At 31.4% G+C, this 19,241-nt stretch overlaps 1 protein-coding gene across 1 annotated transcript in view; it reads left to right on the top strand.

Moving 5' to 3' along the window:
- The window catches only part of LOC111683381 (protein gooseberry-neuro), a 36,071-nt gene extending 17,891 nt beyond the window's left edge, over positions 1-18,180 (top strand). The window contains exons 4-5 of the mRNA XM_046954863.1: positions 17,015-17,617; positions 17,690-18,180. Coding sequence (XP_046810819.1) covers positions 17,015-17,617; positions 17,690-18,033 — 947 coding nt within the window. The 3' untranslated portion in view covers positions 18,034-18,180. The remainder of the gene's footprint in view (positions 1-17,014; positions 17,618-17,689) is intronic.
- The last annotated feature ends 1,061 nt before the right edge of the window (positions 18,181-19,241 follow it).

Genomic DNA, 19,241 nt, shown 5'->3' with positions numbered 1-19,241 from the left:
TCAGGACTATAGTCAAGTCTATAGTCAGGACTATAGTCAAGTCTATAGTCAGGACTATAGTAAAGTCTATAGTCAGGACTATAGTGAAGTCTATAGTCAGGACTATAATCAAGTCTATAGTCAGGACTATAGTAAAGTCTATAGTCAGGACTATAGTGAAGTCAATAGTCGAGTCTATAGTCAGGGCTATAGGCAAGTCAGGACTATAGTCAAGTCTATAGTCAGGACTATAGTCAAGTCTATAGTCAGGAATATAGTCAAGTCTATAGTCAGGACTATAGTCAAGTCTATAGTCAGGACTATAGTCAAGTCTATAGTCAGGACTATAGTCATATCTATATTCAAGTCTATAGTCAGGACTATAGTCAGGACTATAGTTAAGTCTATAGTCGAGAATATAATAGAGTCTATAGTGAAGTTTAAAGTCAGTAAAGTATGTAGTCGGGACTATAGTGAAGTCCTTAGTCAAAACTTTAGTCAAGTCTATAAGTATAACTATAGTCGAATCTATAGTCGAGTTTCGAGTCTATTTTCGAGTCTATAGTTAGGTCTATAATGGAGCCTATAGTTGGGTCTATAGTGGAGCCTATAGCCAAGTTTTTAGTCAAGCCTATAGTCAAGTGTATAGTCGAATATATAGTCGAGTCTATAGTCGAGTCTACAATCGAGTCTACAGTCGAGTCTACAATCGAGTCTACCGTCGAGTCTACAATCGAGTCTACCGTCGAGTCTACAGTCGTGTCTATAGACTGGTATATTTTCAAATGTTTAGTCTATACTTGAATCTACAGTCGAGTCTATAATCTGGTTTCTTGTCAAATCTATAGTATAATCTATAGCCAAATCTATAATAGAGACTTAAGTTGAATCTACAAGCACTATAGTTATCAAATCAATAATCGAGTCCGTAGCTACAAATATCTTTTTTGCAGTACATAGTTAGCATACACGAATCTTTAGTCGATTCTCTACAATAGTCTAACTCCATTTCAACCTCTAATTAAATCTACTTCATTACAAGTTATTAATCATTAATTTTTTCCTCTCTTGTTACTTACTAAAGAGGTGTTGAAAATGGGCGTCTAAAGTTTTGATAACAATTTATTAATGCCATAATAAATTACAAATAAAATTTATAACCCCGAAATGGCCAATAGCAGGCAGAAAAATGAAGCCAATGCCCCAACATGAGTTTAAAAAAAATAAAACAATAGTTTAAAAAACCAGCAGTCATTAATGCCTGATAATAAAAATTGAAAGAAATTAACATAATTTAAACATCATTCACTCAAAAAAAAAGAAAAAACGTAAATTAACTACTGTTTTAAATCTAGAAAAAGTTAAAATCATTAATTTTTTAGTATTTAAGTTTAACATGAAGTAAGTATGTGTGTGTATGTGTTTAAAACTTTAAACATTTGTTGTCAAATTTATATTGATTACCCAGATATTAAAAGTTTTGGAATTTAATTAGATAAAAACACAACAATACATATTTGACCTTTTTTCCTTATATATGTCTGTTATTATTTTCCTTGAGGGTGTTGCTTGAACTTTATAGTGAATTCCAAAAAAAAAAAGTGTTTTAAAAACTGTCATGTTATTTTTTAAGATGTGTTGTGTTTTTGTAAGTTGTACATTTTTTTTTTTTTTGTTGGAAATATTTCAAATTGTTACACAAATATCGTTTGATATAAATAAGTGATAGACAGCTTAACATGTCTTTTGTCAGTGGCCAAGATCAATTGGTTTTCACTACTACTGCTACGCTTTTTCTATTCCTCTTTAAATATCTTGTCTTGTCTTCTCTGTTATGATATTGTTAGAAAATTACATTATTTATTTATTTTTTTCTTTTTTGGTTTACTATTTTAATTGTTTTTATTTTTGGTTTTTCTATGAAAAAGTACAATTTTGTTTTTGTATATGGAAGCTTAAGGTATTGTCATCAATCAATGTAATCTTTTTTCTCTCTGAACATAAAATTGAAATTTATAAAACATGTTGTGAGGTTTTAAAAAAATTCGTTATAATTTGTGGAAGAAAAAAAAACTTTTTTTTGTAGTGTTTAATAGCTTTCAATTAAATATTTTTCTATTTATAGAAATTTTTAATTATTCAGACGATTAAACACATTATTTGTTAAACAAATAGAAATAAATTTTAAATCTGTTTATATAAACAAACAAGAAACTAGTTGCATTCAAACCTAAATACATGTTCGATCAAAGTCTTAACTAAAAACTATAGACTACATCATAGAATAGACAACTGTAGACTAGACTATCGACTATATAATAGACTAGGCTATAGACTAAAATATAGACTAGACTACAGATAAGACTATAGACAATTCTTGATCAGACTAAAGTCTAGACTACAGTCTTGACTATTGTCTAGTCTTGTCTATAGTCGAGTCTAGTCTATAGTCTAATCTATAGTCTAGTCTATAGTCTAGTCTATAGTCTTGTCTATAGTCTAGTCTATAGTCTAATCTATAGTCTAGTCTATAGTCTAGTCTATAGTCTAGTCTATAGTCTAGTCTATAGTCTAGTCTATAGTCTAGTCTATAGTCTAGTCTATAGTCTAGTCTATAGTCTAGTCTATAGTCTAGTCTATAGTCTAGTCTATAGTCTAGTCTATAGTCTAGTCTATAGTCTAGTCTATAGTCTAGTCTATAGTCTAGTCTATAGTCTAGTCTATAGTGTAGTCTATAGTCTAGTCTATAGTCTAGTCTATAGTCTAGTCTATAGTCTAGTCTATAGTCTAGTCTATAGTCTAGTCTATAGTCTAGTCTATAGTCTAGTCTATAGTCTAGTCTATAGTCTAGTCTATAGTCTAGTCTATAGTCTAGTCTATAGTCTAGTCTATAGTCTAGTCTATAGTCTAGTCTATAGTCTAGTCTATAGTCTAGTCTATAGTCTAGTCTTTAGTCTAGTCTTTAGTTTAGTCTAAGTCTAGTCTATAGTCTAGTATATAGTCTAGTCTATAGTCTAGTCTATAGTCTAGTCTATAGTCTAGTATATAGTCTAGTCTATAGTCTAGTCTTTAGTTTAGTCTTTAGTCTAGTCTATAGTCTATTCTATAGGCTAGTCTTTAGTCTAGTTTATAGTCTAATCTATAGTCTAGTCTGTAGTCTAGTTTTTAGTCTAGTCTATAGTCTAGTCTATGGTCTAGTCTATAGTCTAGTCTATAGTCTAGTCTATAGTCTAGTCTATAGTCTAGTCTATAGTCTAGTCTATAGTCTAGTCTATAGTCTAGTCTATAGTCTAGTCTAGTCTATAGTCTAGTCTATAGTCTAGTCTAGTCTATAGTCTAGTCTATAGTCTAGTCTATAGTCTAGTTTATAGTCTAGTCTATAGTCTAGTCTATAGTCTAGTCTATAGTTTAGTCTATAGTCTAGTCTATAGTCTAGTCTATAGTCTAGTCTATAGTCTAGTCTATAGTCTAGTCTATAGTCTAGTCTATAGTCTAGTCTATAGTCTATTCTATAGGTTAGTCTTTAGTCTAGTTTATAGTCTAATCTATAGTCTAGTCTGTAGTCTAGTTTTTAGTCTAGTCTATAGTCTAGTCTATGGTCTAGTCTATAGTCTAGTCTATAGTCTAGTCTATAGTCTAGCCTATAGTCTAGTCTTTAGTCTAGTCTATAGTCTAATCAATATTCTAGTCTACAGTCTAGTCTATAGTCTGGTTTATAGTCTAGTCTATAGTCTAGTTTTTAGTCTAATCGCATAATGTCTAATCTATACTACCAACTAATATATAGACCATTCTGTGATCTGGTTGGTAGTTTGGACTACAATCTGGTTTTAAGACTTGTCAATAACCTGACCAATAATTCAGTCTATTGCTCGTTAACAATATGAAGTCTTTTGTCTTCATTTTTAACAGAAAAACTTATGAATAAAATCTTATTAATTATTTAATATTCAATTTTTTTTTTATATTTAATAATTTAATTAATTCCCTATCAAAAATATGTATATTTTATTTCTTTACCAAATTGATTTATGGCTGTAGCTTTACAATTGATTTATAAAACATGTTATTTTTTCTGATATTTTTTGTTTTGTGGTTAGAAAAAGAAGTCATTATTTAGATATTTTTTTGTTAAAGTGTTAAATTGAAATATGAATGAATATGAATGAACAAAAATTTAACAAAAAAAATTTTTACAATACAAAAAACCACAAATGTTAACTGAACCGGTAGCAAGGTATTAAGGCAAAAAAATATTTATAGAAATTCAAAAAAATTACGTGGGTTGTTTTCAAAAATTTGTTTGGAAGATGAAAACGAAAAATTTAAATTAATAAAAGATTTAACAAAAATTTCTTAAAGTTTTATTAAACTTTAGAAATTTATCATCTTTAGTTTTAAAGTTATATAACGAAGATCACACTGGAACCTAAATCTGCTATAAATCCTTTGAAGACTGACATTTATATAAACATTTTAATTTTGAACAGTTCTTTAAAATTTTATATTTAATGTAATAATATATTTTTTTTCTCACTGATGCCTGTCATTCTTTTTTCTCGCTATTTATATGACATACATAACATTTTTACGCTTTTATACCCTTTTTTATAACAGGCACGTTTTAAATAAGTAAATTGAAAATTATATACTTATTTTCTTTTTTGACAATAACAACAACAGCTGGCTGCTTTATGACATTTATAAGCAAAAAAAGTTTAATGGTGGAAAAAAGTTAGGACAACAAAGAATCAATGAATGAGCTTAAGTTAAATTTTATTAGAAATTAAATTAACAAAAGTAACATTAAGCAACATGTTTATATTATGAATTGAAAATAAACTTTATTGAAATTATCACATTAAACACGCAAAATATATTCAGTAATTCTTAGTAAGCTAATGGAATATTGATATTAAATAACATTAGGAAGGACAATGATACTCAAGACTAGAGACGAGAATTTGGCTCAGAACTTAAACAAGACATTTAAACTAATCGAGTCCTCAGACTATACATAGACTAGACTATAGACTAGATTATAGACTAGACTATAAACTAGACTATAGACTAGACTATAGCCTAGACTATAGAGTAGAAATAGACTATAGGCTAGACTTTACTGCAGATAAGACTATTCACTAGATTATACCCTAGACTGTGGACTAGACTATAAAGTAGACTATAGACTAGACTATAGACTAGACAATAGACTAGACTATAGACTAGACTATACGCTAGACTATAGACTAGACTATAGACTAGACTATAGACTAGACTATAGACTAGACTATAGACTAGACTATAGACTAGACTATAGACTAGACTATAGACTAGACTATAGACTAGACTATAGACTAGACTATAGACTAGACTATAGACTAGACTATAGACTAGACTATAGACTAGACTATAGACTAGACTATAGACTAGACTATAGACTAGACTATAGACTAGACTATAGACTTGACTATAGACTAGACTATAGACTAGACTATAGACAGACTATAGACTAGACTATAGACTAGACTATAGACTAGACTATAGACTAGACTATAGACTAAACTATAGACTAGACTATAGACTAGGCCATAGACTAGACTAGACTAGACTATAGACTAGACTATAGACTAGACTATAGATTAGACTATAGACTACACTACAGACTAGACTATAGACTACACTACAGACTAGACTATAGACTACACTATAGACTACACTATATACTACACTATAGACTACACTATAAAAAAAACTATAGACTTAACTGTAGACTATACTATAGGCTATAGACTAGACTATAGACTAGACTATAGGTTAGACTATACACTAGACAATAGACTCGACTAAAGACTAGACTATAAACAAAACTATAGATTGGAGTATAGACTAGACTATAGACTGAAGACAATAGATTAGACTAAAGACTTGTCTATATTAGACTAAACTGAGGACTATACCATAGATTAGAATTTAGACTAGAGTTTAAACTAGATTGTTACATCGACTATAGATTAGACTATAAACTAGACTTTAATAAACTATTGATATTACTATAGTACTGACTAGACTATAGACAAGACTTCAGATTAGATTATAGACAAAACTCAAGACAAGACTATATACTAGATTATAGACTAGACTATAGACTACACTTAGACTCGACTACACATTAGACCCTTCTTCCTACAGAATAGATGAAAGTCTCCACTATAAACTTAACTATATTCTACGCAAAGACTAGATTATAGTTTATAGTCCAGACTATAGTCTACATTATAGTTCAGACTATAGACAAGAGTATACCCCAAACTACGGACCAGTCCAAACTACCTATATATACCTTATTTTAAAAGAAATTTTATGTCGGGACAAAAATAAGGTCCAATATAATGCTTTAAATTTATAGATGAAAATGTTATAACCTAGTAAAATCTAAATATTTTTAATGAAATATAAATATAGTAATTAAAAAAACACTTACTTTATATTAATTCTAGAAGTTGGCTTCAATATTATACTCTTTTCTAACCACTTTTTTTAATAAATTTGATTATATATTTCTTAATAATTACCGAACCGAATTTTATTATTTATTTATATTTGTTTAATTGAATTATAGAACACTTAAACACTTTTTTCTTTAATAAATTTTATTTGCCATTTAATTTTTTAATAATTTTAATTTTATTGCTTTACTAATGATATTAGATTTTATTAATTTTAATAATTTACTTTTAATTAAATTAATTAACTTTTTTTCAAACATTGATTTACCTTATTTTATTTGATTAAAACACTTTATTATACACTTCCCCTTTTAATTTAATAACTTTTCCCCTTTCTTTCTTATTTATTAACTTAAAATGAGAACACTCTCCTTAAACTTTATGAGAACCTACTAAGCAACAACGATTTAAATTGGCAAAACTCTTGCTCTTTTCTAAAGCAACAACATTAACGAAAACTACAACAACACTACCGGCATTTATTATTGTTGCTTTTTCTTATTTATCCTTTCTTTTTCATTATTTCATGCGATTTTTTTGCGGTTTCCCTTATATTTACAAACATTTTTCTTTCATATTTTTAATACTATTAAATAATATTTTTACACTTTTATAAACTTTAACAAATGCTTAATAATATTATGCAATTTATTTAATATATTCACAACAATAAATTTAATTAATTATCATTTTAATACGAACGATTAAGTTTGAAACACGCGTTCACTACGAATAAAACAACGACACTAATGAAAGTATTAATAAAGCAAAAGGGGAAAAGTGTTGCCAGGCATTAAGAGAATTGCTAATAAAAAGGGAACATAATGGGGTTTTAGTGGAAGTCTTACCAATGGGACAAAGTGGGAAGAGGGGAAAGGTAAACGTTAATAAAATTAAGTGAATGTATCTAATTAATTTTAATTCATTAGACATATCAATTCATAGACTTGATTTTAGACTAGAATACAGCCTACACTATAGACTGAACTATAGACTGGACTATAGACCAGACAACTAACTAGATTATAGACTTTCGACAAGACTACAGACTAGACTATTGACTGGACTACAGCTTAGACTAAATTAGACTATAGACAAGACTACAGACTAGACAATAAACTAGACCATAGACTAGATTATAGACTAAACCATAGATTGGACCATAGACTAGACTATAATAGACTTTTCTGTAGACCAGACTATTCCCTAGACTTAAGACTTTACTTTAGACTATACTATACCCTAGACCGTAGACTAGACTATAGAGTAGACTATCTGCTAGGCTATAGACTAGACTAGATTATAAACTATACTAAAGACTAGACTACGGACCATGAAATATTGAATAATCACAAGTATTCCAAGAACTAAACTGATATATAACTAAAGTAGAACTGAACTGATCTATAAGTAAGTAGAACTAGATCTGAACTAGAACTAACCTAGAACTGAACTAGAACTCAACTAGAACTGAACTAGAACTGAACTAGAACTTAACTAGAACTAAACTGGAACTTAACTAGAGCTGTACTAGAACTGAACTAGAACTGAACTGAACTAGAACTGAGCTCGAACTGAACTAGAACTGAACTAGAACTGAACTAGAACTGAACTAGAACTGAACTAGAACTGAACTAGAACTGAACTAGACCTGAACTAGAACTGAACTAGAACTGAACTAGAAATGAACTAGAACTCAACTAGAACTGAACTAGAACTGAACTAGAACTGAACTAGAACTGAACTAGAACTGAACTAGAACTGAACTAGAACTGAACTAGAACTGAACTAGAACTGAACTAGAACTGAACTAGAACTGAACTAGAACTGAACTAGAACTGAACTAGAACTGAACTAGAACTGAACTAGAACTGAACTAGAACTGAACTAGAACTGAACTAGAACTGAACTAGAACTGAACTAGAACTGAACTAGAACTGAACTAGAACTGAACTAGAACTGAACTAGAACTGAACTAGAACTGAACTAGAACTGAACTAGAACTGAACTAAAACTGAACTAGAACTGAGCTAAAACAGAACTAGAACTGAACTAGAACTAAACTAGAACTGAACAAGAACTGGACTAGAACTGAACTAGAACTGAACTAGAACTGAACTAGAACTGAACTAGAACTGAACTAGAACTGAACTAGAACTGAACTAGAACTGAACTAGTACTGAACTAGAACTGAACTAGAACTGAACTAGAACTGAACTAGAACTGAACTAGAACTGAACTAGAACTGAACTAGAACTGAACTAGAACTGAACTAGAACTGAACTAGAACTGAACTAGAACTGAACTAGAACTGAACTAGAACTGAACTAGAACTGAACTAGAACTGAACTAGAACTGAACTAGAACTGAACTAGAACTGAACTAGAACTGAACTAGAACTGAACTAGAACTGAACTAGAACTGAACTAGAACTGAACTAGAACTGAACTAGAACTGAACTAGAACTGAACTAGAACTGAACTAGAACTGAACTAGAACTGAACTAGAACTGAACTAGAACTGAACTAGAACTGAACTAGAACTGAACTAGAACTGAACTAGAACTGAACTAGAACTGAACTAGAACTGAACTAGAACTGAACTAGAATTGAACTAGAACTGAACTAGAACTGAACTAGAACTGAACTAGAACTGAACTAGAACTGAACTAGAACTGAACTAGAACTGAACTAGAACTGAACTAGAACTGAACTAGAACTGAACTAGAACTGTACTAGAACTGAACTAGAACTGAACTAGAACTGAACTAGAACTGAACTAGAACTGAACTAGAACTGAACTAATACTGAACTAGAACTGAACTAGAACTGAACTAGAACTGAACTAGAACTGAACTAGAACTGAACTAGAACTGAACTAGAACTGAACTAGAACTAGAACTAGAACTGAACTAGAACTAGAACTGAACTAGAACTGAACTAGAACTTAACTAGAACTGAACTAGAACTGAACTAGAACTGAACTAGAACTGAACTAGAACTGAACTAGAACTGAACTAGAACTGAACTAGAACTGAACTAGAACTGAACTAGAACTGAACTAGAACTGAACTAGAACTGAACTAGAACTGAACTAGAACTGAACTAGAACGAACTAGAACTGAACTAGAACTGAACTAGAACTGAACTAGAACTGAACTAGAACTGAACTAGAACTGAACTAGAACTGAACTAGAATTGAACTAGAACTAAACTAGAAATGAACTAGAACTGAACTAGTCATGATCTAGTGTCATAGAAATCATGACGCTATATCTTCAGAATACAAAATGGCGTTGGATTTTAAGATTTATTAAAATCTAAATCTAAACATATTTTTAACATTTTCATACTTAAAACGATTGATTAGTTAAGGTTAGCAAAAATTTAAAAAGATTTCTAGTCGAAATTCCTCTAACAATAGACATGTTGTCTAAATGCTGTTAAATATTGCGGTAATTTGTTTAGTACCACATCGCAACCCAATATACGAGACAAGCCCACTTCACCTGTGAAAAGATATCGGCCTACAAACAAAAGATCTAAAAAAAGATCTTACAACAAACCGACAACGAAAAATCACAAAGTCAAAAAGAGAATAATGAAATAAAACAAATCACTTGAGCTAATTAATAATATTAGATGAGAGAGAAAAAAATAAGATCAACAGACGTTAAAAAAGCATAACTAAAGAAGTAAAAAAGGATATTAAGGGCAGGTTAACCAAAATATTTTTTGTTTTTTTGTTTTTTTTTTTTTTTCTCAACAATCATAATAGACAAAACGGAACCTATTGTTTTGAGTTATATTAACAAATAGCTTTAAAAAAAAGAACTAGAGGAAGAAAGAAAGGCGGCTGACTGTTTGAAGAGAGAGCTATAGTTTGTCGTAATAATAAGTTTGTTTTTCGTAGGGGTTGGAAAATACGATAGTTGCATAAATACAGGTTATAGAAGAAAAGGAGTTGTTTATATGATGTTGCCAATTTGAACAATAACATCCTAAAGAATATAGAAAATAACCTTTGAGACACAAAGACGCCCCTAGTTTTTTTAGGGCCCAAGACAAGGCAAAAATATAAAAGAAAATGCGGCAAATGTTTGAAGTTAGAAGGCGTTAGATATTTTACACTTTACCTAATGAACACACACGCACACACACTCTTGGCTTGCAAATCCTTAGGGACAAAATTGGTATCAAAAATACAAGTCACCAAACAAATGAGTTAAAAGGTCACTTTAGGATAACTAACCCAAAAAACCCGGGCAAATCTAAGCAGTGATAAAGCATATTTGTGCATATTTTAAGTTATTAGCACTTAAGCAAATATATGTTAAGAAAGAAAAAAAACTTTAAAGGATATAGTATAGTATCCTTGTGTGCGGTCTTTTTAAGTTTAAAAGAAAAAAACTGTTCATTAAACTTATTTTCAAAAACACATAAGTCATCTAACATAACGCAGTCTTGAGAAGAGACAACGCCTTCGTTAAATTCTCTCGTTTATTTATCATTAAACAAAAATTTTTCTTTCTTCTTTTATTTCAATTCATTTCATTTCGTTTTTGTTGTGTGTTTTGTGATAAATTTCATTTCAGTTTCGTAATTTTCATGCCCGAAAAAAAGTGTCAACTTAACAAAAGCATTGACGGTATGAACAAATAAGCCGACACACTGCGGCATCTGTAATACACCATGGGGAGTCCTGTGCGGTGGTTTTTCATGTCTTTGTACGATCGGCATTTTTCTCATTTGATTTTTGGCTGGCCCTACTGTTAATTCGGCTGCTGGCTATTATTGATCGTGGCAAATATAATGTGTTCATGATGATGATGATCATGATCTTGATCTTAGTTTATGTTTGTTTTTTTTTTTTTTTTGAGTTTCTTTTATACTAATTTTTGTTTGTGTGTTTTTTTATTAGAGGGTTGAGAGGTTGAGAGATTTGATTAGTTACTAAATATTTTATTAATGTTTTATCACACTTGAGGGGAAATGTAAAAGAAACAAAATGGAGAAGGTAGAGTAAAAGTGTTTATTATTAGTTTCCCTAGGGCTAACTGATCTTGCCTAGAACTATGAACTAGTTCTTTGGATTGACAACTATCAATTCTCCATACTCTCTAACGAACAGATTGTTTATGTTCCAATAAAGTTGCAAATTTTGGACTAGTTACGCTACTGGTTCTTTGGAGACAAGCCTTTTAATTAAAGTCTTTGAAGATAATTGGACACTAATGTAAACAATGATCGATTTTAAAGAATCTATCAGATCGATCAGTTAATGCTGATCGTGTTAAATCAATGATCATTAAGTGCATAGTTACATAATGAACTGTTTGATTTGTATTAAGAGATAATCCTAGAAAAGGTTTACGAATACAAAGTATTCTGAAGACTAAAGGATCATTGCTTCTTACACTTTTAAAAAAATAACGAAGCTTGAGTAAATGGTGATCGCTTTAAAGCAATGATCAATAACTACACAGTTTCTGAATAAAATCAACTGAGAAAGTCTTTATATGAAGTATTCTAGAGAGTGAAATACGATCTAGTTAATAGTTACCGAATGAAATCAACTGAGAACTGATCTGTGATCTTCAGTCCTAAGCTGAATCGCTCTGGAAAGAAAGAACTCAAGCTTCTAACAATGCTACCTTCACAGATTTAAAACCTCCATTATACTGTGTTAAGCCCAAAATCCAACCAAAATATAAGACAATATTCCTCCTAATATGCTACAATAAGTGATCGATTTTCAAGATCAGTCTTTTAGAAAAGTTAAATCATATTTTCTTAGTTTTTTTTTTTTAAAGCATCGTCAAACTCTACAAGTTTCTTTTCTTTAAACCTGTGTTGATTGAAATGTTAACAGATTTTGTTTAAGAACTTTGATCAGCAATTTTCAGTCCTGAATTGAAACTGCTGAAGCTTTTTAAAAAGTTAGATCATATGTTTTTATTTTTTTTTTAAGAAATATCAATTTGTAGAAGTTCTTTTCATTGAACCTGTGCTTTCTGATCAGTAATCTTCAGTCCTCTGATTAGTGATCTTCAGTCTTAAATTCAATCGTCCTGATATGAATGTGTTGTTGCTTCTAATTCCTAACACTTTCTTTGAACCTGTGCTTTCTGATCAGTGATCCTCCGATCATTGACCTTCAGTCCTCTGATCAGTGATCTTAAGTCCTCTTAATTCAATCGTCCTGATATAAAAGAGATGTTGCTTCCAATTCCTAACACTTTCTTTGAACCTGTGTTTTCTGATCAGTGATCCTCCGATAATTTACCTACAGTTCTCTGATCAGTGATCTTCGGTCCTCTGAGTTTCTTTTCTTTGAAATTGTGCTCTCTGATCATTAATCTTCAGTCCTCTGATTAGTAATCTTCAGTCTTAAATTCAATCGTACTGATATGAAAGAGTTGTTTCTTCTAATTCCTAACACTTTCTTTGAACCTGTGCCTTCTGATCATTCATCTTCAGTCCTCTAATCGTTGATCTTCAGTCCTCTAATCGTTGATCTTCAGTCTCTGATCTGTGATCATCAGTCCTCTAAATTCAATCGTCCTGATATAAAAGAGATGTTGCTCACAATTCCTAATACTTTCATTGAACCTGTGCATTTTGATCATTGATTTTCAGTCCTATAATCATTGATCTTCAGTCTCTGTTTTGTAATCTTCAATCCTCTAAATTCAATCGTCCTGATATAAAATAGATGTTGCATACAATTCCCAACATTTTCTTTGAACTTGTGCTTTTTGATCATTGATAATCAGTCTCTGATCTGTGATCTTAATCATTGATCTCCAGTCTTTAATCTGTGATCTTCAGTCCTCTAAACATTGATCTTCAGTCTCTGATCTGTGATCTTCAGTCCTCTAAATTCAATCGTCCTGATATGAAAAAGATTTTGCTTACAATTCCTAACACTTTAATGCATTCAGGAAGTAAATTTTTTCCCATTATTTTTCTTCTAGTGTCATTCTAAACTATACCCAATTACCTTTCTCGCTTAAGTCTCATTTCTAATACGATCTTCATAAATTTTTCTCTCACATTCGGCGCAATGATGAAGCATAACCAAATTGCTGGTAACGCCTAAATAACTCCCCGCTAAATAACCTAAAATAGCGGTTTACGTCTTTTTTTTCCCCATCTTACAGAGTTGTATTTCATTTAGTTAGTAAAATGTCATTCAATAGAAGAAAACCATGTAAATTGTTATACAATTACCAGTAATAATTGCATATATTCCTGTGTGCGTGTGTGGTTTTCCTTTAACTACAAGTATAATACTATTTTATATTGACACTGTATGTGACACAATGATGTGTTTGTAATATAATCCTAGCTGTCAACTGGCACTAACCATGCCACCACATTGTAGTATGTATTTGACACTTAGACTACCGCCATTTCCTTTTATATTAAGAAAAAAGGGGGCTTAACATGTCAAATTAGGTTATTGCTTGCTTTTAACGATGAGATTTTCTTTTGTATTTCTTAAAAATATATGGAAAAAAAATATTGCGTATTTTTAAAGTAAAACGGGGTTTAACTCTTAATATGTCATACTAAATTGTGGACATAGTTCTTTATTTTCCTATTTTCTTTTTATAGTTTATTTTTTTTTTTTTTTTGTTAGTGGGTTGTTTAGAATTTGTTAGAGCATATTATATTTTATGACACTTAATTTACATACATATTTGGCGGTAATCTTTTGACAGATTTGTCACGGCCATAATGACATGTTTAGTATAAACTCTTAAAGACATATGCAATGTAAATAAATAGTCTTTCGGGCTCTCTTTCTCTATGACACTCTTTCTCGTATAGAGTTGCCAAAAGGGTTTTTATTTCTTGTTTTTGATGTGAAATGTTCTTTTCATAGGAAACAGATGTTAAACATTGAGAGGAATTTATTGTGTTACTTTTTAATTTAATTTTATTTTAAAATTTAATAGCCATTTAAAAATTTATGAGTTTTTATGAGCCATTTATAATTTTGAAGTAGCTGACAGCAACAGCATCATCATTATTTTAATAAGTTTGTTCTTGTAGTTTTTCAAACTATATACATATTTCGTCAATATTATAGTATTTCACACAACATGTTGTTGTTAGTTAGAGAATGTACATACACACAGATTGTGAAAGGTCAAAAGTTAAATGACTTCTTATAAAAATATTGTTATTGAAGTTTATAACCTCATAAAAGTTATATTAATTATTAAAAAATGGAAACTCTTAAAAAAATAACAAGAAAATAATTTGTATAACATAAGATAAATTAAAGAAGTGATCATTGATCGTATTATAATAAAGACTAAGGTTCAGGTAACAGTCAAAATAATTAGCTCTATAGTTTTTGCTCTGGTTTTGTATAGACCTAATTTTGTTCTAACTCTATACTAGTTTTGTACTAGTTCTACTCCAATACATTTCTACTTCAGTTCTAGTTCTGTTCTACATCTGTTCTAGTTCTGCTCTATTATAATTCTGTTCTAGTTCTATTATAATTCTGTTCTAGTTCAGTTCTAGTTCTGTTCTACTTCTGTTCTAGTTCTGTTCCAGTTCCGTTCTAGTTCAGTTCTAGTTCTGTACTAGTTCTACTCCAGTTCTGTTCTAGTTCTGTTCTAGTTCTGTTCTAGTTCTGTTCTAGTTCTGCTCTAGTTCTGTTCTAGTTCTGTTCTAGTTCTGTTCTATTTCTATTATAATTCTGTTCTAGTTCTATTCTAATTCTGTTCTAGTTCAGTTCTAGTTCTGTTCTACTTCTGTTCTAGTTCTGTTCCAGTTCCGTTCTAGTTCTGTTCTAGTTCTGCTTCAGTTCTGTTCCAGTTCCGTTCTAGTTCAGTTCTAGTTCTGCTCCAGTTCTGCTCCAGTTCTGCTCCAGTTCTGCTCCAGTTCTGCTCCAGTTCTGCTCCAGTTCTGCTCTAGTTCTGTTCTAGTTCTGTTCTGTTCTACTTCTGTTCCAGTTCCGTTCTAGTTCAGTTCTAGTTCTGCTCCAGTTCTGCTCTAGTTTTGTTCTAGTTCTGTTCTAGTTCTGTTCTAGTTCTAGTTCTGTTCTAGTTCTGTTCTAGTTCTGTTCTAGTTCTGTTCTAGTTCTAGTTCTGTTCTAGTTCTGTTCTAGTTCTGTTCTAGTTCTGTTCTAGTTCTGTTCTAGTTCTGTTCTAGTTCTGTTCTAGTTCTGTTCTAGTTCTGTTCTAGTTCTGTTCTAGTTCTGTTCTAGTTCTGTTCTAGTTCTGTTCTAGTTCTGTTCTAGTTCTGTTCTAGTTCTGTTCTAGTTCTGTTCTAGTTCTGTTCTAGTTCTGTTCTAGTTCTGTTCTAGTTCTGTTCTAGTTCTGTTCTAGTTCTTTTCTAGTTCTGTTCTAGTTCTGTTCTAGTTCTGTTGTAGTTCTGTTGTAGTTCTGTTGTAGTTCTGTTCTAGTTCTGTTCTGTTCTACTTCTGTTCCAGTTCCGTTCTAGTTCAGTTCTAGTTCTGCTCCAGTTCTGCTCTAGTTTTGTTCTAGTTCTGTTCTAGTTCTGTTCTAGTTCTAGTTCTGTTCTAGTTCTGTTCTAGTTCTAGTTCTGTTCTAGTTCTGTTCTAGTTCTGTTCTAGTTCTGTTCTAGTTCTGTTCTAGTTCTGTTCTAGTTCTGTTCTAGTTCTGTTCTAGTTCTGTTCTAGTTCTGTTCTAGTTCTGTTCTAGTTCTGTTCTAGTTCTGTTCTAGTTCTGTTCTAGTTCTGTTCTAGTTCTGTTCTAGTTCTTTTCTAGTTCTATTCTAGTTCTGTTCTAGTTTTGTTTCTAGTGTTGTTATGGTTCTTTTTTAGATCTGTTCTAGTTCTGTTCGTGTTATGTTCTAATTCTTTCCTAGTTCTGTTCTTTTATTTCTATTCTAGTTCTGTTTTAGTAGTTCTAGTTCTACTCTTGTTCTAGTTTTCTTCCAGTTCTTTTCTATTTTAGTTCTACTTCTGTTCCAGTTCTATTTTAGTTATGTTCTTGTTCTGTTCTAATTATATTGTAAACCTCTAGAAAAATCCTCATAATAGTTTATTTTTGCTCAACAAAAGTTGAAATAAATTTCAAAAACCGGATATCCTTAAACATTAACAAATTTCTTTGATATCCTTTACCTTATGCTTCTGTACCTAACACTTGCTTTAATTAATTTTTTATTTCCTTTTATACAATTTTTTTGAGGTTATTTTTTTTATTTTGTGTACCTTTTAACACAAAAGCAAAACCCTGTGTGTGGCGAGGTGGTCGCTGTATTAATTTATTTTATTTTGTGTGTGTGATAAAAAAAGAAAAATATGGAAAAAAGGTCAACTCATGTGTTTAAAGTAGGGAAAATCCTTCCGGCTTTTTAGCCATAATTGATGACAGTTTTATATTACCGCAAACATCACACACGCAAGTATGTAACGATAAAAGAGAGAACAAGTGTAAATGTCACATTAATTATTAAGGATTAATTGAGAATTGTAAAAGAAAAGCGAGAAAATGTGTTAAATATTTTTAAATTTATATTATTCTTTTCTATTTTCAGCCAGAGATTCCGATTTAAGTGATACTGAATCTGAGCCCGGCATACCGTTGAAACGTAAACAACGAAGATCAAGAACTACATTTTCGGCCGATCAGTTAGAGGCTTTAGAAAGAGCTTTTGCTCGCACTCAATATCCTGATGTTTATACCCGCGAAGAATTGGCTCAATCTACGCAACTAACAGAGGCTCGCATACAGGTGTGGTTTAGCAATAGAAGGGCACGCCTGCGCAAACATTCGGGTGGTGGTGGTGGAGGCAGCATGAATGGTGCTATGGCGGCGTCGGGAGTTAGTAACTCTGCAGCTGCTTCGACGGGAGCCAGTGGCTCTACGCCCTTAGGTTTTGGTCCCTTAGCTATGAGTTCCATGGGTTATAGTCCGGCAGCCGGAACAACCGCCTCCAGTGGGGGCATGAATGACCAGCACAGTGTACATGCAGCAGCAGCTGCAGCTGCGGCTGCCGCTCATCACCCAGCCCACCATCATCACCATCCTCACTCACAAATGGGAGGCTATGATTTGATGGCAGCCCAGTCGGCGCATCAAGGTTTTGCTGGTAGTTTTCATAATACCCATTTCAGTGGACAGAATTATTATCATCAAGGTGGGTGTTTTGGAAATTTAAATTGAAATTTAAATTTAATAATTGTGTTAAAATATTTCCCTCTTCTTCCAGATTACTCCAAACTATCCATTGATGACTTTTCGAAACTAACCGCCGAAAGTGTTTCAAAAATCTCTCCCTCATTACATCTCTCGGATAATTATACCAAATTAGAAAATCCCTCAAATTGGTCTCAGGCGGCCGCTTATCAAACAGCCGCCGCAAATTATAATGCAGCAGCAGCACATCATCATGCACATGCAGCGGCGGCTACACAACATTCTCTCAATGATTATGCCGCCGCGGCCAATGTCTCGCTCACACACAATAACCCCATGAACCCAGCAGCTGCCGTGGCAGCTTCAGCCTATCAACATCCACTGCCCACTCAAGGGGATACCAAATATTGGAGTTAATTGAAGTTTATACAAGTACCCTATTAAAACCATAACACTGATCTTTTTTTCATTTGTTCAACTTAAGGAGGCATTAAATAGTTTTAATTTTATTGTAATTCAAATTAAAATTTTTTTAATTCAGTGTAATTATTTATTACGGATTTAAGCTGCTTATATTTCATATTTATTTTTATATTGATCCTTAAAAGCATTGAAAACAATAATAATTCATTTCTTTCTACTTTCAGTTTGTTTTTAATACAAAGAAAACTTTTTAATGATATATATATTTTTTCGCATATACATATTTTTATAGGCATGAATTTATTTATGAAACAAGTCTTTTACTTTTTCATATATTGTATATTATTGTCAGCTTAAGTTAGATTTTAAGAATTTAAAATGTACGGGCCGGGCCGTTGAACTGTAAATTCGGCTCTAACTATTTTTATATGTAGGCATAATACCAGTTAAACAAAGATTTATCAAATAAAGTTTAAAAATAAAAATATTATTTAAATAAAATGCAAATATATAATATCAGTTGTAATTAATTAACATGGGATCCGTTGGAATATATAAAATACTAAAATCAAGAACTAAACTAGAACTTAACTAATTAAACTAAATAATAACTAAACAAAAATAACTTGAATTGAACTAGAACTCAAGTAGAACAGAACTAGGACTGATCAAGAACTTTAATAGAACTGAACTACAACTGAACTGGATATAAACTAGAACTGAACTAGGACGGAACTAGAATAGAACTAGAACAGAAGTAGAACTGAACTAGAACTAAATTAGAACTGAACTAAAACTGAACTGAATTAGAACTGAACTAGAATTGAAGTAGTACTAAACTAGATCTGAAACAGAACTGAACTAGAACTAGAACTAAACTAGATCTGAAATAGAACTGAACTAGAACTGAACTAGAACTGAACTAGAACTGAACTAGAACTGAACTAGAGCTGAACTAGAACTGAACTAGAACTGAACTAGAACTGAACTAGAACTGATCTAGAACTGAACTAGAACTGAACTACAACTGAACTAGAATTAAAGTAGTACTAAACTAGATCTGAAATAGAATTGAAATAGAACTGAAATAGAAATGAACTAGAACTAGAACTAGAACTAGAACTGAACTAGAACTGAACTAGAACTGAACTAGAACTGAACTAGAACTGAACTAGAACTGAACTAGAACTGAACTAGAACTG

Source organism: Lucilia cuprina, chromosome 6, assembly GCF_022045245.1.
Source record: "Lucilia cuprina isolate Lc7/37 chromosome 6, ASM2204524v1, whole genome shotgun sequence".
Taxonomy (NCBI): Eukaryota; Metazoa; Arthropoda; class Insecta; order Diptera; family Calliphoridae; genus Lucilia; species Lucilia cuprina.
Note: the sequence above shows the minus strand (reverse complement) of the source record. Positions and strands in the feature narration are given on the sequence as shown.